The sequence below is a fragment of the Harpia harpyja genome, chromosome 9 (assembly GCF_026419915.1).
Source record: "Harpia harpyja isolate bHarHar1 chromosome 9, bHarHar1 primary haplotype, whole genome shotgun sequence".
Classification (NCBI taxonomy): domain Eukaryota; kingdom Metazoa; phylum Chordata; class Aves; order Accipitriformes; family Accipitridae; genus Harpia; species Harpia harpyja.
The window spans coordinates 3,165,589-3,187,732 of record NC_068948.1 but is presented as its reverse complement, the minus strand read 5'-3'; the positions used below and the strand labels follow the sequence as shown (position 1 = coordinate 3,187,732).

The window sequence follows — 22,144 nt, the reverse complement described above, 5'->3', positions numbered from 1 at the left end:
GGCTGAAATCCCATTCTGAGGCAGTGAATAGAACCAGGATGCCTCCAGTCAGGTCCTGCTGTGGAGTTCCCTGCAGTTCAGATTCCACAAAGCCACGAGGCGAGGTCTGAGGTTCAGCTTCCTGTCCAAGGAGGAGATGAAGGTTTGAACCAAAGGGTTGGGTTTGTCTCCCTGCTATGCAGTAGTAAGGTGTGATGGGCATTACGAAAGGGATTGGCACTTAGTAGCCTTTCCTAAGCATGAGTCAGATAGGCTTGCAGGAAAGGAAAATGTTTTCACTTGTTGAGCAAAAACGTGTGTCTAGCTCACAAACAGCGAGATAAACACGTTCCAGTGGCTGTTTACTACACATCCACAGCTGGATGAAAAGAAACAAACGGCAATGCTCTGGCAACGTATATTCGGAGTAGGATCTGCAAATAGCACACGCTGCAGGAAGAGGACTGTTGTCTTACTTTGTACAAACACCTCATGAAATCTAACCTATTGTTCCAGAGGCAGATGTTATCTTAGCAAGACGGGTTACATTAGTTATGTGAGATTGTCAGCCAACGCTGCCATATAAGCCGGTATGTCTCCTGAGCCGCAGGAAACGTATTTCTTATTCTTTGTAACTAGATGTCATAATCAAGCTTTGATTGTATATATGCTAATACAGTCTAATCTCGCAGTACTCCCCCCTCACCCTCGTAAGACAAAGCAAAATGTATGTCATCAGTCTGTAACCTGATGGAAACGTTCCCTGTGACAAACCGTTGAGACACGTTGCTGGAAGGGGAGCAGCTTTTAATGCTTTGTCTTTCCCTCTTTTTATCTTCTGTTTGCTTTTAAATGAGGTCCTTTGAGTGTTTTGCCACCAGTAGAAGCCCAGGCTGGCTTTAAGCAAAAAGGACAAGCATTGCTGTGCTCAGATCTTATCTCACCTGTCCTATTTGCATTGAAGGCTGGACAAAAGGCAGCAATTTCATAAAGGCAAGGCAGCCTGCAGCCACTGTGGCTCATGTGAAAGAATGAGGAAACTGCGGGGCTCAGCAAAGGCTGCGTTTCCCTTTCCTGCTGATGTACCAAACCTTCCTGCAGGAGCAAATGCTGGTTTCCAGGCTGGTGGATCAGCTGTATTCATTGGAGGAATTCAAGGTAACTCCTTTTAAAACTGCTGGGGAAGAAATCTTGGGGAAGGTGTCTGCATCTCCGTTGCTGGAGTCCTCCTGATAGCTGGGAAGACAGCACTGGGCATGGGTGTCTTACTCTTTTTTTTGTTTTGTTAGCAATTAATTACATGCAGTGTTTTTTTATTCCCCTCCCTGCCGGTGTTCACCAAGATTTGGAGATTTGCCTGCCGAGATGTTTAACTCCCAGCTCTTTACCTCATCCATAGGACCTCAGGCACTTGGAAATGCAAAATTATTCCCACGTGGGATTCTTTTTTCCACTCTCAACCCTAATATTTCAAAACAGTAATAAACAGACCCCGCAAGTATCTGAAAATACCAGTATAAAGTGCTTGGGTTTCTGAGTGGGAGGATACACACTACTCTTTGCTGGATCCACGTGAGTACTCGCCGTGAATCCTTTAGTCACAAGGGGAGAACGAAGAGCTTTAAGTGTGCGTTGCTTCAAGCACCCATTCAGTTTGAAATTAAGGATCAGAGTGACCTGAGACCCAGACAGCCACGAGGCGCGTCCCCAGGTGTACCACCAGCTGATGGCCCAGGGCACTTCCAGCTGTGGTCAAAAACTCCATGTACAGATCCAGCTTGAGAAAGCCAGAAGGAAGCAGAGAGTTTGGGGGACCTGTAGGCATTATTTTCACCAAGAAGCGAGACCACCCTAAAATTGCTTGGAGAATCGGCAGCTGGTTGGGGCTAGTTGCACATCGGGAATGGTCTCTGCTCCTCCTGGCTTGCGCAGTGTCGTGAGTGGGAAGAGCAGATGGGTGGCAAGAGCCAAGGGGTGTCTTTGATCAGCTGCTCACGCATACAAGCGAGATACCCGTTCCCAGGGAACGTACTGGTGCCACAGTGTCTCTGAGCTCATCGCTGCGTGTATACATGAGGACTTTGGGTTGGTTTTGTTCTTCATTCAGCAAGTGAAGCAGTCTGCTGCTGGAGTTTTTCCCCCTTCCCTCCTCCCATCTGCCGGCTGAGCCGCTCACGGGATGTTCCCTAGCCTATGTCAGCGTGAAAACGAGCAAAGACCTACCGTGTAACCTGTTTCAGCTCATTAGAGCTGACGTGGGTGCGGGAAGCAGACGAGCAGTTCAGCTGGCAGGATGGAGGAGCCGCAACCTCTTTGCCTGGCACAGCTGGAGCCGGGGGCAGACAGATGTGCAGAGCCCAGCCCCGCTCTGCATGGCGCTGCAGAGATGCACCGTGAGAGGTGACCCCCTGCCCCCAAGAATTTTTTATCTAAGTGGCAGAGATGCACGCCGAGGAGAGAAGACAGTGACAGATGCAGGAAGCAAACCCAGGTCTCTTTGCTCCCTGGCTAGAGGCCTAATCGCTTGCACTCTGCTGCTGCTGCTATTTGTAAAATGTCTCAAGATGCTCGGGTGGAGGGCATTACCGATACGGAAAGAGCTCGCGAATGCTAATGGAGGAGGCTGTTAGTGGGGTGGACTTGCGGTTGACTGCAGCTTGGAAAATGGCCTCAAGGGGAAATGCGCTCAGCATGCATTTGCGAGCTGTGCTTCTAGTTCGTGATTTAATTCGGCTCCTGGAGCGGAGCTGGGTCGCCCACCCTTGCCCGTAGGAGCTGTAGTGAGCTGGTCTGGATCGGGCAGACTGGGCTGGGCGAGCCGCTTCCTTCCCATCCTGCCCAGGCTCCGTTACTCCCAACTCGAGTTAAACATCTCAACGCATCCTACTGCTGCGCTGCAAACTCCTCCTTTGCTTTACCCATTGCCCTGCGACCAGCCTTCCCGCAGCAGGCAGCGATTTCACTGTGCTGAAGTATCCACTGAGGACTTTATCGATTTTTTTTTTTTTTTATTTTTTTTTTACTGTCACTTTTAGACCACATTTTCACCCAGCCGTCTCATCCAAAAGTACACCCTAGCAGCATATTTCCCTTTGGTTTTCAGCTGTCGCCCTGTAAAAGGCGGCAGACGCGGACTGGGAGAGGACGGAGGCAGGTTGCTGGTGAGGCTTTCCAATAACGGGACCGCGCGAAAGGCGAAAGCGGTCCGTGCTCCTGCGTGGCTGCGCGGTGAGCTTGGCACTTTGCAACCTGCCGGAGCTGTGATGAGGCAGACAGGGAACAACGCTGCTCTTAAAGATACCCGGTAGGTGGGCTGGGGGTAACGGGTAACTCCTTGAGTGCTTCCAGGCAGCGCCGCACCGGCTGCAGCGTGGCAGCACTTTAGCTGGATGCGGGCAGGACCGGTGCCAGGCATGTCCCGGTCTGCGCAGCATCAAACCATGAGGGCCAAGAGAAACAACGCAGCCCTTCCTAGAAATGCGCTCTGGAGCTTAAAAGATGGACCTAATTGAAAAAATGTATTGAAGTTGTACCAGGGGATAAAAGGGAAAAGCTGGGCTGAGATTAACCTGGAGCTCAGCGAGCCGAGAAGCGCAGCAGCCGCGGCCAGGTCCCTAAGCCAATTCCCAGCCACGGCCTCCCAGCCGCCCACTGAATCCATGCCCGGCAGGGAGGTGGTTTGCTCTGGATGCAGGTCTGGCAGGAGAGCCCGGCACGCTCTGGTTTTGTGCTTCAGGTACGTGCTCGCTTTCCGCTTTGCTTCCTCCCCGACCTGCCACAGCAGCTCCTGGCTTGCTCGTGAGAGCCGCTGCCACGGCCCGGTGGATTTTCTCCGGGGGTATTTTCTGCCTGCACGGTTCCTGCCGGTTGTTTGGTCTGCCGATCCTGCCAAGAGCCTGTGCTTGGGGAATGCTGGAGCTGCTCCAGTTTCCCCGGAGCCTGCATCTTCAGCTGCCTCCTCGTGACATCCTCCTCCCTTCCCACGCCTGGCATCCCCTCCGGGTACCGCTCGCCTGCCCTGGATGGCTGCGAGCCTCCCCCGGCGTGGGGTTCCGGGGCTGGGAGTGTTTCTTTTCCCCTCCCAGCACCTCCAGCTTCAGCAAGTCCCATGCGATGGCCCTGCTCCCCCCTTCTAGGGCAATTTCTGAGCCAGGCTGGGACCGGCCCTTTCCCCTGCACGGGTCAGAAAAGACCTGGGGCAGAAGCGGGGAGCAGGCAGCCTCCTCGCTCCGTTAGCACGGAACCGGGGTGACGTGTCCCCTGCGTTAGCAGACCCTGGGACGCTGTGACCCAGAAAGCTGCTTCCCCTCCCTCTTTTCTAAAACAAGCCTAGCTGGTGTTTGCAGGAGCAACTCCTTCGAAGGCAGCCAGCAGAGCAGCCCTCTCCGGGCTCTGCTCCACCAGGCTCTCATCCGACGCTTTTCTTGTGGCCGGTGTTTGCAAAATACATCCCCCTCCCTGTGGTTCCTGTGGCATCTGGGAAGCCGTGAGCTCGCCCTGCCCGTCCCCTTCCAGCGAAGTTATGAGGCCGCTCTCCATCCTCGCCCCCTCAGCGGTGCTTCAGCCACCTCCGCCTTCCTCCGCACCAGGGCAGGATGGGGCCGGTGGGTTGGGGAGTGCTGAGCCTGGGGAGAGAGAGGAACAGCCCAGCTGCCGAAGAGCCACAGCCAGAACTGGAAACCAGTCACTGGCCACATCAAAGGACCGCCCAGGATGGTTGCCTGGGCTGGAGGGATGAGCCTTCACCGGGAGAGGTCTCCCACCAAGGAAGCTTTGTGAGCCCATCCTCTTCCTCCCCCTGGCCAGCTGGCTCTTGCTGGGGTTTGGCCAGTTGCCCTGACGTGATGCTCGGCAAGTCACAGCCCCAAGCACCGGGAGCTCCTGGGAGGGATGCGGACCAAAGACGAGGCTGGGGGGGGGTCTCACAGTGCCCCTGGAAACCTGCCCAAGGGTGTCTTTGCTTCCCAGGCTGTGGGGAGGAGAGGAAGGGGTGTGCAATGGTGTCTTTGTTCCTATCGGGTGTCACCACACCAGCTGGAGCAGTGCTGCAGCCCGCAGAGCTAACCACAGTTATTTTAGCAGGCTGATGTTTATGTTTACCTCCCTGCCTCAGCAAGCCATTGTTTTTGGTTGCTCACGGTTTTAGCAACGACTGCTGCTCCAGACCAAGCTGACCCCAGCCCTCTTGGGTTTGGGGCTGCTTGTTCTCACCCAACAGCAGCAAACAGGTAGTTTTGGAGAGAGGCATCAAAATAGCTAATGTGGAGGGGGAATTCCTGCCGCTCAGACTGGATTTGTGCTGCACCGTCAGGGCTGCCGGTGAGGGGTCCCTGGTCCCGTGGGATGCTGCGTGCACTGAGGTTAGGAGAGGATCTGGAAAGACCAGGCTTGCCAGGCCCTGGCTCAGACCTTGTCCTCTAGCTCTTGGACTTTGCAGCTGAACAGGCAAAAAAACCACATGAATCAGTTAATTTGTCTGTTTTTCTGGGGCAAAACTGGAGCCACAGGTTGCAAACATCTGCCCTGGCCTCTGTGTCCAGGAGCGGTGCCTGCAGCTGGGGCTGCAGCCTTTCCCCTGTGCCGTCTGCCCGGCTCTTGAGCTTGAAGCTTTGCAATAACTCAGCTATTTGATAAATCAGAGGAGCCAGATGGGGAGCGAAATCAGCCCTTTCCATATTCGTGATTTTCACCAAACATGGCAGGACCAGGCCAGCAGAAACTGGAGCAAAACCACCCGTTTCCCCTCCCTGCTCCCCTTTATGCCCATCCCAGCAGGGCTTGGTATCGTGCGTGGGGCTCTGATCTCGCCAGAGACCTCCCAAGCTCCTGGGATCAGTTCGCTCCGATCTCCGGGCGAAGTTCAAAGCTTTCCCTTCGTTCCTGCCTGCAGCCACGGGGTGTTTAATGTGCGGCCGGCATTCCCCACACGCCGGCGCCCGGGATGTGAACCGCTGCTTTTCAGCTCTGTCTGAAAAGGAGCCGTCTTGGGGCCTTGCCTCTTAATTGTGGAGGAGGTGAACATGAAAAAGCCTCTGGCTGCTTTTAATGCAGGCAAAGGCGGCTGCTCTGGAGGCAGAGCCTTCGCCCAGGCATCCTCACAGCGGGGTGGTACCCGACCCGGAGCTCTCATCCTGGGGATGGTGAGAAACCCTCTGCCTGGTGCTGTTCCTGGTTTTGGGCTGGCAGGTCAGACAGGAGCGGGGGAAAAACCCTTTCTGGAAGCTGGAGATGCTGAAGATGCTCGCAGAGGCTGGGAGCGTCGCTGCGCTCTAGACATCAGGACCTCAGGGATGCCAGAGTCCTGCCAGAGCTGGGTGTGGGACCCGCATACCAAACTGGTACTTGCCTTTCTAGGCACTTGGTAGCCCCTCCGACTGCTTGTAGGGACGCTCGGTGGTCCAGGGGCTTCAGCTGCAGGCGAGGGGCACTCCTGCTCTTCCCTGTCTCAGCACCGGGCTGGATTGTGCAGCGGGGTGAGAGTAAAGCAGCATTTCCTCATCACCCAAGGGCTTTGCTGGGCTTGGATGGGGCTGGAGGGGGGGATGGATGGGAGGAGCCGGGACTCCACTAACCTGATTAACCAGGTTAGAAACCAACCTTGCAAAAACCCAAACCCGCCTCGCTGCAACCTCCTCCCGCCCTCCCAGGGCACGACTGGTCCTGAGTGGGAACTCCCCACCCAGCCTCGCACCCCCACTCCCCTCCTGCATCCGAGAGCGGCCAAGCACGGTGTGGAGGTGGGATGCGACGGCGGGCATCGTGCCTCCAGCTCCTAGGACCGGGTAAGTATCATCCCCTCGGAGCACCGCAGCCGGTTTCGGCCCCACTCACCCTCCCCGGCGCATCCCCAGCCCCACACGCCGGCTGAGCATCCCCCCCCCTCCGCCGCAGCACGGCCGCCGCTCTAGTGACGCTCGCGATGAGTGTCTGGGAGTTTTTGGAGCGTGAATTCGTCAGGAATGCAAATGCTTCTTTGGCCTGGTGCCGGCAGAGGAGCAAAGTTGAAGCTCCAGAACCAGCCACCAGAAATCCTCCGCGGTGGCATGTGCTGAAATGCCGATGGGAGGGGGGATTTCTCTACCCAAGCATCAATCCTGGTGCCGCAAGCAAGTGCTTGTGTTTGGCCATGGTGGGGATGCAGGGCTAAGAGCCGGTGGCGGCGGGGAGGGGGCTGCTGTGTCCTGCAAGGGCTTGGCCACGGGGGTCCGGTTTCTTAGAGGAGACCCCCCCCCCCGCGCCGTGGGGCTGGGTGTCCCCAGCACTACCCTTCTCCAGCCCTGAGAGGCTGGTGTGGCTTTGCAGTGTGAGCCACCAGCAGGTGCCAAAAACCAGAGAACTTGCCTCAAAACAGGTTTCTTGATATTTGGGTAGCCAGCATGATAGCTGCAAAGTGGGGGTCCGGGGAGGGGGGGCTCTGCTCGCAGCCCTGGCACGGCTTCCCGGCCACAGTGTCGTCATGGCTCGGGGTGCTTGCGGGGACTTGATAAGAAATGCAGAATTAAAACCAGTGATGGCAAGTTCCCACTTCCCCTTGCCAGCTGCTGCTGGCCCACCCCAGAGCTGCTTGGAAAGGTGGAGTAAAGCCATGGTGGAGGTCGGGCAGTGGGAGCAGAGGGTTTGCTTGGCTCTCTGCGGGCCTCGGAGCTTGGAAGAGCCAAAAGGAGTCACTGACCCTCATCCCAATAAGCTTTTCCCAGCAGCTGTGGGCAGGAGGGATGCAGCTTTCCCAGCATAAGGGATTTTTGCCCAGAATAATTTTCAGCTGATTAAAAAAGCGATGTCCCACGTGGGGGTTCATCCACCAGAAAGCCCTCAGGGTGTCGGGGATGCCCAAACGGAGCAGGACCACGCGCTCTCCGGCAGCGCATCCCCAGCTGCCACCGGCTGCTCCGGCTCAGCCCCGAGGGAGGCAGCCCCGGGTGCGATGCTGCAGCCGAGCATCCCTCTATTTCCTGCGCGTGGGCTCGGGTTTTCTCTGAAAGCGCCGGCTGCCTTCATAAACAACCTGATTCCTCCTGCTCGCAACATCTTCACCCAGAAATATTTGCAGCACCGGCCCCAGGAGCAGACGAGCCGAGATGAGATACCCCCACCTGGCAACAGGGTCCTTCTCCACCCTCCCAAAAAGTTCCTCCCAAAACTCAGCGGCCGAGATTGAGTCACTAAAACACTGTGACATCACCAGCGGTTTTTGCTACCGAGCAGCCGTGCTTCCTGTTATGCCCGGGCGCCTATAGAGATACACGTATATATACGCACGCATAGGTGCGCGCTTTTAGCGAGCAATTGAGTTCGCTCTCCTTCCTCCCAGCGTCGCTTCCCGCAACCCTCGCCTCTCTTTTGCAGCACCAGCGGTGAGGACCAGCGGTGGGGCTGGGGACCTGGGTCCCGCTAAGAGGATGAAAACATGGGGCTCAAGTTATCCTGCCTGAAAGGTAGGTTTGGGTGGGTGTTGGGGTCTCTCCTGCTCTGTGAAGGCATCTGGGGGATGGTTGTACATGGAGGAGCTTTAGGCATTTCTGCCGTGGGCAGGACTGGTGTGGTTTGGCATCCTGGTGGCATTTAAGCAAGTCCCACGGGTGATCTGTTGTTCATGCATCATCCCAGAGCCGAAGGGTCCGGTCCTGGGCTTGCTCCTGCACCCTTTGCTCCAGAGCATCCTTAAGCTGATGGCATCCCTCTAGAAATCAGGTGGGGTTTCCTTAGAGGTGGGAAAAAGCCAGCATGGATGGGATGCTTGGGGAACGGATGGGATGCTCCTGGCTGACCCTGAGCATCCTTCATCCTTCATTGCTCTGCTCCCCCCAGGGATATTCCAACCCAGGAATTTCCCCCCAACTTTAATTTTCTTAATGGAGTTAGGCTGGGGATGGCAGCAGTGATGTCTGCAGAGAGAGGAAAGCGGGAGCTTTTAATGCTCCTGGCCTCGCCGCGCTGGGTGAGCAGGGCGAAGGCTGGATATTGCATCTCCCATTAGCTCTGCGTCCCAGTGCTGACCCCTGAGCAGCTCATATTAATCATCCTTGGGGTCATTAGGGATGGGAGCTAACGAGCATCCCTCTCTAAGATGCAGAGCTGCTTCTTCCCTGGCTTTTCCCAAGCCCAAACCCTACGTGAGATGCTGGCTGTGACGGGCATGGCTTCGGATGCGTGATCCAAAAATGAGCTCTGCGCCCATGTGCCCACTCCCTGTGTTGGGGATATTGCAGGTGGGGCTGGTGGTGTGGGGTCTGGGGGATTTGGGGGTCCCACAGACCCCCCCCCCCCCCAGCCCAACATGGTGTGACTGAGGAGGGGAAACTGAGGCAGCCAAGGAGTCCCCATCCTGCCCCAAATCCAGGGCAGAGCCCCAAAATATCCCTCCACCCCTCCGACAAGCTTGGAGTCTGCAATAAAATAAAAGACCCACCCCCTCTTCCAGCTCTCTTACGTAAGGCAGGGCTTTATCCTTAATTAAAAAGAGATTAAAAATATCAGTGTCTGTCCCCTCCGGGCATTTTCCTGCTTGGGAAGAGCTGAAACCTCCCTGGCTGCTGCCTGTGCCGCGCGGGGCTTTTCTCCTGATTAAAAAAGCAGATTAAAGCGATTTGCTCCCCGGGCAGGCAGCTGGGGGGGGGCGGCTGTGGTATTCGCCTCTATCGGACACCCCAAAATCCAGGGTGGGAAGGAGGTGCGAGGCTGCATCTGGCTGCTGGAAGGGGTGGCTGTGGATTCTCTAGTGGCTTGTAAGGGGTTGAGCTGGACATGGAGGTCCGGAGGAGAGCAGGGAGGAGGGGGATGCTGCAGCCCCACGCCTGATCTTCTCCCCCCCCCCCCACTTTGGTCCCCCCCCATTTTTGCAGGCTTGAAGACGTGCGTGAGCAGCGGGAACGGCAACGACAGGACCCCGGCGGCATCCCCAGGCGAGAAGAACCTGCACGTGCCCTCCATCATCGTCACGCCGCCCACGCCCACGGGGACCATGCTGTCCCGCGAGACCCGGCGGGTGGGGGGGCCACCGCCGTGCAGCCAGTGCTGAGCACGGGCACCGGGGAGGGGGAATCCGTCCCCACTCCACCGGGATGGAGCCACAGCCGCCGGGATGCAAACTGGCTGGACCCAGCACCCCGGGAGCTCCCCGGGGACACGCCGGGCACCCATCACACGGGTGGGTTTGGACACCGGTGACTGTTTTTTCTCTTTTTTCCTAAAAGCACCGGGGAGGGGGTGGCATCGCGCGGCATCTCCCCGGTGAATAAAACCCCTGGGGCTCTGCACCCCCCCAGGTTTGGCACCCACCGCCTCCTTCGGGCTGTGTCGGTGGAGCGGCGGGTGGGCTGTCCCCCCCCAAAAAACACCCCTGTCACCACCACCCTGAAGCCGACTTCGTGCCGACGGGTGGTCGAAATTGGGGTACACCCCACCAGCCCCCACCTCTCTGCCCAGATTGAAGAAACCGGTTGCAAACGGCACCGGAAAAAATGAACTCGGCGTCGCCCGCAAATCGCCCTCGTGGCCCCGCCGGATCGGCCGCATCCCGGGGAAAGGAGCCGGGGGCGATGATGCTTCCCGGGGAGCGGCGGCACCAGGAGCCGGCGGGAGAGGCGGGAGTGTGAAAGCAGATGGAAATTTAATTTTTTAATGACAGCAGCAGATGGCAAAAGACACGCAAGTGGAGTCGCAGCGTGGCGGAGCCATTTATAGAGCGCCCGGCGGAGCTGCGGCACGTGCCGGCGGCACCACGGGGGCTGCTCGGTTAATGGATCGGGGGGGGTGGGATCCTGCAGCCCCCGGTAGGGGTTGGTCAGGGGGGTCCCCGAGGCTTGGCCCCCCCATCCCAGCCTAGGGGCACCCATGGGGCAATCCTCACCCCAAGGGTTGGCGTCGTTCCCATGGGTGCCCCAGGGCTGAGCCCGAGGAGGTCGGGGAGGGGGATTGGGGAGACCTGGCATCGTTTGGGGGGTCTCTGTTTCCATGGTGACCCGCAAGCTGGGCTGCAGCCCCCCAAAAATCGCCCAGAGCGGCGGGGTACCGGCGGCTTCGGCCGCTCGGCTGGGCTGAACGTGAGCGGGAGGAGGGAGGGATGGAGGGAGGGATGATGCGGTGCGTGGACAGACGGCAAGAGGAGGGCTGGTTGCTGCTTTAAGGCATGGATGAGTGGCTAGAAGGTGGCTGGAGGCCTGGATGGATGGGTGGGGGGGTGGATGAAGGTGTGGATGGACGGGTGGGAGGGTGGATGGAGGCATGGATGGGTCGCTGGATGGGTGGGTGGATGGATGGGTGGGTGGATGGATGTGTGGATGAATGGAGGGAGGGATGGAGGCACGGATGGGTGAGTGGATGGGTGGATGGGTGGATGGAAGGAAGGACAAGTGGGTAAATAGATGGATAGGGGCACAGATGGGTGGGTGGATGAGTGGATGGGTGGGCAGGTGAGTGGATGAATGGAGGCATGGATGGATGGACGGACAGACAGGTGGGTAGATGGATGGATGGGGGCATGGATGGGTGGGTGGATGGGTGGATGGACAGGTGGGTAGATGGGTGAGTGAAGGCGTGGATGGATGGATGGATGGACAGGTGGGTAGATGGATGGATGGGGGCACAGATGGGTGGGGGGATGAATGAATGGATGGACAGATGGATGGATGGACAGGTGGGTAGATGAATGGATGGATGGACAGATGGACAGATGGCTGGATGGACAGGTGGGTGGATGGATGGATGGACAGATGGACCCATGGGTAGCTGGATGGATGGGGGCACAGACGTGTGCGTGGATGGATGGAGGCAGGGATGGATGGATGGATGGATGGATGGACGGACGGACAGACAGGTGGGTAGCTGGACGGATGGGGGCACAGACGTGTGCGTGGATGGATGGAGGCAGGGATGGGTCGCTGGACGGGCGCATGATGGCGTGGACGGGTGGGTGGTGGGTGGATGCACGGGCTGATGAATGGAGGGAAGGGACGGACGGGTGATGGCAGGTGCCTGAGCAACGGGTGGCTGCACAGGGACAACAGCCGGACTGACGGGCGGACGGACGGACAGACGGACGGCTGCCGCTGTTCCGCGCGCAGGAAGGAGGGCGTGCAGGCGGCCATGGGCAGGGGCAGCGGCCCACTCACCCCTCTGCGCTCCGGGCCGCCCCAGGGTACCCCAGGCTCGGGGCAGACCCGGTGACACACACACCCCCCCCCCCCCCACGGCACCCACGGCCGCGGGGACCCCACGCCCGTCCCCGCGGGGCGCTGCTCCTCCCGGCCGCCAGGGGGCGGCAGAAGCGGGTGAGGGCGGGGTTGCTGCCTTCCCCGCGGCGCCCCGGCAACAAGTGTGCTGAGCGCTGATTGGCCGAGCGCTTCTCCGGGAGCAGCGGGATTGGTCCCTTCGCGACAGACTCAGACCTCCCCCCCGGCGGGCCCGGCCCCGGGGCTGGAGCCGGAGAGCGGCGGGAGTGGGATAGCCAATCAGAAAGGGGTGCGACGTGATAACCAATGGCCGGCCAGCGCCGCCCGTGAGAAACCAATCAACGTGCTCCGAGCTGCGCCAGACCCCGCCCGCAGGCGGAGACCGCGAAAACGCGCCCGGCGGCGGGAAGCGGGGCGCTGTGGGCGGGGCCTCGGCGCCGCGCAGCCAATAAGGAGGGTGGGCGCGCGGCGGGCCCGATCCCGGTTCCGCTTCCGGTTCCGTCCCGGTGCCGGTCCGCGCGCCCCCCCCCCCCCCCCCCCCCCGTCGTCGCCGCTGCCATGGAGCCGGCCGAGGCGGAGTTCTTGGCCGAGAAGGAGCTGGTGACGATCGTGCCCAACTTCAGCCTCGACCGGATTCACCTCATCGGGGTGGGCGGGGCCGGGGGGTGGGGACAGGCCTTGGGGGGCCGGGGGGGGGGTCAGGGACGGGGACGGGGGGGACTTATGGGCAGGCCTTGGGGGCAGGGGGGGATTGGGATGGAGGGGCAGGAGCTGGGGAGATTGGGGGACAGGGGTTGAGGGGACTCGGGGGTTGAGGGGACTGGGGAGGGGGTTGAGGGGACTGGGGAGGGGGTTGAGAGGACTGGGGGGGTGTTGAGAGGACTGGGGGGGTGTTGAGGGGACTGGGGGGGTGTTGAGAGGACTGGGGGGGTGTTGAGGGGACTGGGGAGGGTGTTGAGAGGACTGGGGGGGTGTTGAGAGGACTGGGGGAGTGTTGAGGGGACTGGGGGGGTGTTGAGGGGACTGGGGAGGGGGTTGAGAGGACTGGGGGGGTGTTGAGAGGACTGGGGGGGTGTTGAGGGGACTGGGGGGGTGTTGAGAGGACTGGGGGGGTGTTGAGGGGACTGGGGAGGGGGTTGAGAGGACTGGGGGGGTGTTGAGAGGACTGGGGGAGTGTTGAGGGGACTGGGGGGTGGGCTGGGGCGTTTGGGGACAGAGAGAGGGGATGGGGAGGGCATGGAGAAGGAGCCTGGGGTGGCATGGGGATGGTGGCATGAAAGGATTGAGGGGACAGGTGGGGAGGAGAAGGGGGGAGCAGGTTGGGAGAGGAGGCAGGGCAGCCCTCCCAGGAGGTTTGGGAGGGGGCAGTGCTGTCCTGTGTGTCTGTGTCCCCCCGTCCCCCTTCCATCTCTGGTGCTTTTGCAGTGAGCGGCGCAGCCCCCAGCACTTGAGCCTTGGCTGAGGGCTGGGGGGGGGTGACGGGCTGCCCTGGGTGCTGAGCCCCCAGGTCTGGCAGCGGGTGTCAGGATCTGCCGTGCTGGTGGTGCGAGCTGTGCTCCGCTGCTGCCTGCCTCTGAAAGCATGTTGGCTTGAGCCCGGGGGGGCTGCGTTTCCAGGAGAGATGTAATTTCTGGCTATAACTTCTGTGAAATGCTTTGAAATAGAAAATGCACTGGAAACGTTAGTTATTACTTCTCAAGGGAGAGGAGGAAAAGTCTGAGAGTAAGAATTATGGGCAGTGAGAGGAGGAAATTCAGATGCTATTTGACTCAGGCTTTTCAAAATCCCCTGGAAAAAAACTCATGCTCTCTAGAGATGGCTAAGGCCAAATTAGCAGACGAGTTCTGCGGTGTCCGAGCCCTCACTGCTGCCTTACTCTTGCCTTCAATTGGTCTTCCAGGGAGATCTGGGTCCTTTCAATCCTGGCTTGCCAGTGGAAGTGCCTGTCTGGTTGGCCATTAATCTGAAGCAGAGGCAGAAGTGTCGGCTGATTCCTCCAGAATGGATGGACGTTGGTAAGGATGGCAGCTTTGGCCCTGGGCTTCTGTGGGTGCAGCGGAAGCATGAAATTAAAAAAATTCTCAGTTTTCACCATTAATGGGAAGCTTAATTCAACAAACACAAAGTAACTCTGAGAGAAGGATCAAATGTTCCACCACTGGAGTTCTTTATATTTATGGGAGATGTAATCTTCCCGGTTAAGCTAGGTATTGAACTTCTGTTCCTCTGGTGAGGAGGAAGGGTTAGACTGAATCCCCAGGTCTGACACCATCAGCAGTGATCGCTGGTCTTTCTGAGCAGCACTTGCATCTCTCGCAAGCCTTGTTCAGAAAGAGCTTTCAGGACCTCAGATGACACTCTGTGAGGAGGGAGACCTTGGAGAGCATATACGTATGTTAATCACCGGTTCATGGTTCATTCACTCCATGAAATCATTTTCCTCGAGGGCATCGGAAATGGGAGGTCGTCTCACTCTCTAAAAAGTGAGAATCGTGGCACCCTCCCTTTTGTCGTCTCAAGGGAGACTGAGAAAGAGAAGACGTAAACGCTAATGCAGCTGCAGTAAGAGGGAGACCTGCACCAAGCATTTCTGCTTTATTCATTCAAGGGCACAAACGCTAATTAGCACAAGTGCTTTGTGGGATCACGACAGGCGATCAGTTTTGGGGATGAAGCTGGTGTAGTTCCAGCCTCCTGGCATGGTGCGCTAAGCGCGGCTTCGATGTCCCTGTCAGCATCCTTGTGTGCTTCGTTACAGAAGCCTTTTTCTGCCCGCATGTTGATTCACGCTTGGACATAGAGTTGGTCCTACAGAAATAGCACGTGGGTTTTCCTGGGGGTAAAAATGTGCCTGGAACATTGAAGGTCAGGCAATGACTGACCATTCCTGGTTGTACTTTAGAAAAACTGGAGCAAATCCGGGACCAGGAACGTAAAGAGGACACCTTCACTCCGATGCCCAGTCCCTATTATATGGAACTCACAAAGCTGCTGTTAAACTAGTAAGTAGGAAATGTATTGTAACAGTTTCCGCCCGAGTACATGCTTGCATAGACAATTTTTCAAGCTTTCGTTGGCAGCAACCCCAGAGGGCAGTGGGAAAGTGAGAGTTAATGGAGGTTTATTTCACAGCGTGCCAAGATCTCGTTGCAGCAGTTTTCTCATGGTAACTTCGCATTTCAGTAACTTGGGGATTGCTTGTTCTGTGGCCTGATAATTGGGGCTGTGCCGCTTTATTGAGCGGCAGCTAAGCGTAGAGGCCTTGAGGATCGGCAACACGTTCCATGGCTGCAATCTGTTCAGCAGCCTAAACCCTCCAGGCTTCTTCCTTGGCTCTCCTTCAGGAGGAAAGCTCCTCTTTCCTCAGCCTGAGAAGCAGGAGACCAGGGATATTCTGAGTCTGAACTCCTGCCTGCTGAGGCATTTCACTTGTAAAATGTGCTGGCTGGTATTTTTCTCAGCGCGGGCTCTTCTGACTTTAAGCCCTCGATTACGGTGGGGTGGTCATTTAAGCACTGGCTTTTCCTCTGGAGATGACGCTCTTGGCGTGCGGCTCCTTCCCTCACGCTAGAATAACCCTGACAGCTCTGTCCATGTGAATTGATCTGATCTCTTGAGGTCCTTATGGCAGCGCTGAATTGGCTTAATGGGAGGATGTGGCACAAATCGTACAGTCCTTTCAACTTAATACTCCCTGATAGAGCCACAAGAGCACAGAGCTGGGGCTCTAATCGCAGCCGAGTCCTTTCAATTCCCTGGCTGCCTGTGACTTTGGCCGGGTTATTGGCCCTCTGTGTACCTCGTACCAGCTGGGCAATTAAAGAGCAGAAGGATTCTAGTGAGAACCAGATGCTGCATCAGAGCTGAGCATTCCTGGGTAAATAAACTATCCCAGAAATCCCAGCAGCAGAAGTACCAGGCTGGATTTTAATGTTGAGTTGCAGGTTTTTTCCTCTATAGCAAACTGCTCTGCTTATGCCTCAGAGGGCTGAAGAACTGCCAACATTACTTACGCCGGTGACATAACGTACGAGTCCCTCGCAGCCTGTTCTGATCCTCTCTCTCCTCCTCTAGCGCTTCAGACAACATCCCCAAAGCCGATGAGATTCGAACGCTGGTGAAGGATACCTGGGACACCCGGATAGCCAAGCTGCGGCTGTCTGCGGACAGCTTTGTCAGGCAGCAGGAGGCTCACGCCAAGGTGCGGCGGGGACGCGCAGGGAGAGGTTTGCCAGCTCTGTGCTGGGAGGATTCCAGATGCTGTGCGATTGTGTGGGCTTGTGACTGATGAGAGCTGCTCGTGAAAATGCTGGTTGGGGCATGTTTTTCCTGGGTTGTGGGTACGTCAGTTGGGAACTAAAGCCATATGCTGAAACCTCGCTTTATGGGCTGGTTGCAGCTCCCCGTGCCTTATGGAAATAGTGCTCTCATTGCTCCTGTGCTTCTCTTGACCGGGGGTGGCAGCTGGGCCAGTCCCTTGGGGTGTCACTGAAGGAAAAGCGTGGGCTGCAGAGCTGCTTTCCGAGTTCCTCATCCTCCGCTGCGACAGAGCTGTTTCCCCAGATTCTGTTATTTTCTCTTTTAGCTGGATAACTTAACCTTGATGGAGATCAACACAACCGGGACTTTCCTTACTCAAGCCTTAGATCACATGTACAAGCTCCGGACTAACCTTCAGCCTGGCGAGAGTGCCCACTCTCAGGATTTCTGAGGTACTAGCCAGGCCAACCTTCAAACCTCCCAGGAGAGGGCACTGGAAGAGAGAGCAGGCCCTGCTCCTCACCCTTGGACCTTCATGTGGCCAGCCTCCATCTCCCTGCACAGATCTCCCAAAACCACCCAAGCCTCGTCTCCCCTCAGCTGCGTTCACCCCCTCCTCGGCAGCAGCTGCGCGCAGGCAGGGGTTCCCCTTCCACGCAGGCAGGGGAGAGAGAGCAGGCAGCCTCACGGCTGGATGGGAATCGCTCCGGAGCTGCCGGCGGCACGGGAGCATCCCCGCACGGTAGCTCCTACGCGTTCCCTCTGTGCAGAGGTGGGCCTCTCGCTTGGGTTCAGAGATCTGCTTGGTGCAGGTGGTGGCTTGCCAGCGCTAGGCTGCTGTCTAATGATGTCAGGCGGATCTCTCCGCCCTGGAGAGTGTGGGTGTACTTCATAGAGGGAACTTCTGAGGGCAGCACAGGCCACACACTGGCTTGAAAGCAATAAATTTCTAGGCGGTGCTTCGCCATGAATTTTCTCAACGCCTTGAAAAGAGGGAAGATGTGCCGGCAATGAGAGGTGTCTGCTACTCTGCTGGGGAGATCAGCTGGGAAGCAGATCCATCTGCTCTTTGGAGAAGGACAAAAGAAAACGGTTTTCCCTCTCCAAAGCCAGGCTGTCTTGTAATATCATACATCTTGATTTTTTTTTTTTTTTTTAAATCTGAAAATGTGTGTATAAGAAAAAAAAATAAAAAATAATTGCAGCTGAGTGAACGGCATCAAATTAGTCCCTGTGTTCCGTCGCACGCTGCGCGTCAAGCATACATGGGTTAAACAATGCTTGGAAAAACCCGCAGCTTTCCTCCTTTGGCTCCGGCCCCGTTTCTCTGCGGCAGACCGACAGGCAAGGGCAGGATCCTCGCTGGCGTGGGGCTGCGTTGATGGCAGATGTAATTATTACGGGCGAGGGGGAAATGCCGGCTTGAACCCAACGGTGGCAAGCCGCGAGCGGTGCCCTTCCCCGAGCATCTGGGCCAGCCTCTGCGCTGCTCCTGCCTGCCATCTGTGCCCTGCCTGCCTCGGCCGCTTCCCCCAGCGCTGCCCGCAGGCAGCTGCGGTCGGCTGCGAGCAAAGGGCTCCGACAAGGTGACGATGGCAGGAGCTGCCCTCGGCGAGGCTGGGGGATGCTCGGAGCAGGGCTGCTTTCCCATCGCCGGTGGGGGAGAAAGAATCCTTTGCCGTCATTGTGGAAGAGTTTATTTTTTTTTGGATGTTTTCAGAAATTACAGCCATATATTCATAAATACCTAATTACTACATTCAACAAATAATATATTACATTACAATTAATTCAAACAAGTACACTTAGAACATGTTTAGGTTTGTTGGGGTTTTTTTTTTTCTCCTTTTGGGGGGTTTTTTGTTTTGTTTTCTTTCACAGCATCTGAACTGCCCCCAGCGGGCTCTGCCTTGCCTTTCCCTCCTCACAGCCCTCCCAGGCTCTGGCGCAGCTGCTCGAGCGATTCTGCATGGGGTACGTACAAACAGACATGACCGCTCACCACGGCCCCGGGGGGAATAATTCTGCGAAATTGGTCCAAAAAACGTGATTGTGGGATGGTGAGGGGGGAAGGTCTCAGTATAGGAGCTGCTACGAAGCGAGGCTACATCCCAGTCAGGCTCCTGCCCACAGCCTCATCGCGGCACGGTGGTGGCGAGGGATAAATTGCTGATGATTTTCCATCCCTGGCTTCTTCTCCCCCCCCACCCCGCCCCAGCACATGGGAAGGGAAAAAGCGAGTCGAGCAGCAAGCGTATTTTGCCGTGTTAAAATTCATTGTGAAGCCTGGAGTTGGCAGCGGCTAGGCCAGAGGCTGGCGATGCAATTGGGGATTTAAAAAAGATTAAACTAATTTCTGTCACAAGGGCATTTTGCTTTTTAATCTTGCACAGCTTTTTTTTTTGGTGAAGCCAATGGGAGACCAGGGAGTGGGGGGGGGGAGGAGTGGGGGGGGGGGTTAATGCTTTCTTTGCGAGTGCAACAAGGGAATTTAAAGCAGAAAGCAGAGGTCACCTTTTCCCGTAGACATCAGCTTGTCTCGTGGTGAATTTAAAAAATTAATAAATAATTTAAAAATTTAAAAAAAAAAAAAAAAAGCCTCCCCGGGGAGTTGGGGTACGCGATGACTAGAAAAGTGGCTAAAAACGGCACCGTGTGGTGCCAAGTCTGAACCTGCCGCCCCGGCCCGGCGCTGCCGGCAGCGAGCCGCAGGCAGCTCCTGCCCGCCGGCGGGCACAAGGTACGGGCAGGGAGAACTTGACCCGGCTTGTCCCCGTGGTGCCACCAACCCCATGCCAAGCCGTGGACCCCGCGGGCAAACCCCGGCTCCCCCTGCCCAAACTGCCTTAGCGCCACTCTGATTGTCTCGGTATTTTGGGGGGGGGAATAAGGACACCCCGATGCCACCCGTCCCCCAAACCCTCCAGCCCTCTCGGCGCAGTTGCTCTGTATTTTTAATTTGGCAGGTGGAGCCCACGTGAGGCTGAGAAACCACCCAGCACCACGACACCCACAACGACTGCCCAGAGGGACCAGAAAAAGACCCAGAAACCAAAGAAAAAGGGTAAAAAACCCCCCCCCCAAACCACAGGAGGTTGAGGGCAGTGGAAGGGCTCAGCTCCGGGTTCCCGAGGGATTGGTGGTGGGACAGCACCTGCCCCGCTGGAAAAGGGGATTTATTTTTTTCCTGTTTTTAAATTCTTTTAGAACACTTCAGTATCTTTTCTGTCCTGACCAGCAGCAGTACAAACACTAAAAGCGAGTTAATCCTTTTGCCAAAAAGAAAGAAAATAAAAAGGGGAAGGGGGGGGAAGGAAAAAAAAGAAAAAAAAAAGCAGAAACATATTAAAAAAAAAGGCAAGCTTTTTATAACAATAATTAAAGTAATAAAAACATACAAAACTTTTTTTTTTTAATATATATACACAGTACAAGGCTGAAGCACCTTTTTTTGACTTTTAAATCGCAAAACCAGGGTGACTAGCTCTGACAAGGTAACCCCGCCGGGGCCCACTGCCGGCGCGTGTCTCGTGCCCCTTCCCCGCCAAACAGGAACAAAAAGGTACCTTCAACCAGTTTATTGACTTTATTGTTTTATAGCGAAGTGCATTTCCAGTGGAAAGCCCCGGGGTGGGGGGGGAGGCTCCCGGTGCCGTGCCGGGGAGTGGGTAGGGGGGGGATCGGCGGCTGCTGGCCGGCCGTCCCGCACCTGGCCCCACGGGGCTCCTCCGGCCTTAGTGTTGTCGGTGGAGTCTTTAATTGTAATTTAATTAAAAAAAAAAAAACAAACCAAAAAAACCCAAAAAATGAGCGCTATAAAGTGTGGGTGGGTGGAGGGGGGGGGGCCGCAGCACCCTGTCCCCAGGGAGGAGAGCCCGAGCCGGGCTGGCGGTTGCTTGCAGAGGGCCAGCGGCGCGGGAGGGGACGGGATGGGGTCTGCTCGCCGTCGGGTGGGCTCCCGGCTCCCGTGCTCCTTTGCTTCATGCATGGCACATTCTCCGTGATTTTTTTTTTTTGTTTGTTTGTTTCGTTTTGTTTTTTTTTTTTTTTAAATTTTATTTTTTTAGCTTCAAACCTCCCAGTGAAAAATATTAAATATTCAAGGTAATAAAATAGATATTATTATTTCTAGACTATATGTTCGGCCTAGCCCAAGGAGCGTCACCTGGGATACCCCTTGAAATAACCCCTAGACCACTGCATTGCAGGCAAGGCAAGGCACTTCCGCAGGTGATCCAGCTCGGCTTGCAGGCGCTCGCGCTCCGAGACCATCTTCTGCTTCTGGGTCCTTAATTCCTGCAAGCAGTGAAGGTGAGAAGACACAGTCAGGGCAGGCGACCGGCAGCCTCCGGGGATGGGATCCCTCGTGGGATGCTGGGCTCGCCTGGATGCTCCACAGCGGGGGGATGCGGGGTGCCTGGGTGGGGGGCACTGATGGGAACGGGGTATTGCAGGGGATGGGGAATTGCAGGGAATGGGGTATTGCAGGGGATGGGGCGCTGCTAGGAGGATGGGTGTGCTCCGGGAGGACTTGGGTGCTTCGCAGAAGCCGGGTGCCGCGGCCCCACTCACCGCCATGCTGTGCGAAAGCTGCTCTGCCGTCAGGCTCAGGCTGTAGTGCTGGGCTTCCAGCCGCCGGCACTGGGTCTGCAGCACTTGGCGCTCCAGGTTTTGTTCTGCAAATCCCAAAGGAGAGAGGGTGAGCGCCGGCTCCGTGCACGCCACAGGACCATGCCCGAACACCGCGGTGCCGTCGCCGAGGATGCCAGCCCCGCGCGAGGCTCTGTCCGGCCAGCGGCGATTGCCTCCAGCGTCCCAGAGCATCCCCGGCCCCTGCACTGCCCGTGGGGAACCGCCAGGTCCTGCTGGGGAGGACGCTGGGCAGCTGTGAATACATGAGTTTTTCACGTATACATCAATTTTCACCAGCGCCTGTTGCTTTCGTGCTGCTCCTGCAGTGCCAGAGAGCCTCAAGCACCTCCCCATCCCACCCCAGTGGGAGCCAGAGACGCCTGGTCTAGGCGTGGGGTGGTTTCACTCGGGGAAACTGAGGCACAAAGTGAGGGTTTACCCTCCCTGCCCCGCCCCCCCATCCTCTACCTTCTATGTGTTCCTGGTAAGCTTCAAAAATTGCCTCAATCCCTTGCCACTTGGGCCTGGGGTACTCTTCCTCCTCTTCCTCCTCCTCCTCCTCCTCTTCCTCGGAGGCCGAGTCATGGGGCAGCGGGGGCAGCGCCCGGTGGGGCAGCGGCCCCTCGGCCGTGCCGTTGTGCGGTGGGGCAGCCAGGCGGCTGGACGCCTGCAGCTCGGGGATGTTGTAGTGGATGGAGGTGTCGAGCTTGTGGTTCTGCTCCGCCGTCAACGCCGCCGTCCCCCCTGCGGGAACCGAGCGTCAGCCCCCTGCCTGCCCCCCCCATATCCCCCACATCGCCCACCCCACTGCTGCCCTCCCTGAAGCTGCATCGAGAAAGATGCTCCCCTCAAGGTATTAATTTCCTCCTCCCCAGGTCCTTTTGGGGGGGCTGCAGCATCTTCTGGGGGTTTTCATCGCCCCCGCGTACTGGAGTAACTTCATTTTCCTTGCTTAATGAAATGAATGAGTTTGGGGGGGAATGGAGCCATATTATCCCAGCACCTTATATTTATCTTCATCGATGAGCTTCTGGGATGTTCCAGCAACGAGGTTGTCAGTGGATATTGCGCCCTTGGTGGTGCCGAACCCCAGCGGGGGGACG

At 57.1% G+C, this 22,144-nt stretch overlaps 2 protein-coding genes and 1 long non-coding RNA gene across 8 annotated transcripts in view; 2 read left to right on the top strand and 1 right to left on the bottom strand.

Moving 5' to 3' along the window:
* Positions 1 to 3,289: 3,289 nt before the first annotated feature.
* LOC128145644 (uncharacterized) lies at positions 3,290 to 10,256 on the top strand. Of its 2 annotated transcripts, XR_008236530.1 has the most exons (4): positions 3,290 to 3,715; positions 6,627 to 6,761; positions 8,326 to 8,414; positions 9,822 to 10,256. It is a non-coding gene; the product is annotated as an uncharacterized LOC128145644 (long non-coding RNA). The 2 variants fall into 2 exon arrangements; XR_008236529.1 differs by lacking the exon at positions 3,290 to 3,715 and having other exon boundaries at positions 6,303 to 6,761.
* Positions 10,257 to 12,606: 2,350 nt separating this feature from the next.
* Positions 12,607 to 19,992, top strand: GINS2 (GINS complex subunit 2). 5 transcript variants are annotated; one of them, XR_008236487.1, is made up of 8 exons: positions 12,607 to 12,797; positions 14,050 to 14,164; positions 15,052 to 15,151; positions 16,224 to 16,350; positions 16,735 to 16,861; positions 18,291 to 18,383; positions 19,376 to 19,473; positions 19,885 to 19,992. XR_008236487.1 is itself a non-coding variant. In XM_052795647.1 (6 exons), exons 1-5 carry the CDS (start codon positions 12,708 to 12,710, stop codon positions 16,858 to 16,860), a joined length of 558 nt encoding a protein of 185 aa, XP_052651607.1. In that variant the 5' UTR covers positions 12,607 to 12,707; the 3' UTR covers position 16,861; positions 18,291 to 18,396. The 5 variants fall into 5 exon arrangements, 2 of the variants coding, with proteins under 2 accessions (XP_052651607.1, XP_052651606.1); XR_008236486.1 differs by having other exon boundaries at positions 19,839 to 19,990; XR_008236485.1 differs by lacking the exon at positions 19,885 to 19,992 and having other exon boundaries at positions 19,376 to 19,850.
* Positions 19,993 to 20,439: 447 nt separating this feature from the next.
* The window catches only part of LOC128145485 (genetic suppressor element 1-like), a 100,650-nt gene continuing 98,945 nt past the window's right edge, over positions 20,440 to 22,144 (bottom strand). Inside the window, 3 exon segments of the mRNA XM_052795645.1 lie at positions 20,440 to 20,705; positions 20,982 to 21,085; positions 21,510 to 21,785. Coding sequence (XP_052651605.1) covers positions 20,571 to 20,705; positions 20,982 to 21,085; positions 21,510 to 21,785 — 515 coding nt within the window. The 3' untranslated portion in view covers positions 20,440 to 20,570.

What these genes read in the sequence shown, in the direction of transcription:
- GINS2 (XM_052795647.1), top strand. Translation starts at nt 12,708, where the DNA reads ATGGAGCCGGCCGAGGCGGAGTTCTTGGCCGAGAAGGAGCTGGTGACG. An exon ending in ACCGGATTCACCTCATCGGG is followed by an intron (nt 12,798 to 14,049) that starts GTGGGCGGGGCC and finishes TTGGTCTTCCAG; the next exon opens with GGAGATCTGGGTCCTTTCAA. An exon ending in AGCAGGAGGCTCACGCCAAG is followed by an intron (nt 16,351 to 16,734) that starts GTGCGGCGGGGA and finishes TTTCTCTTTTAG; the next exon opens with CTGGATAACTTAACCTTGAT.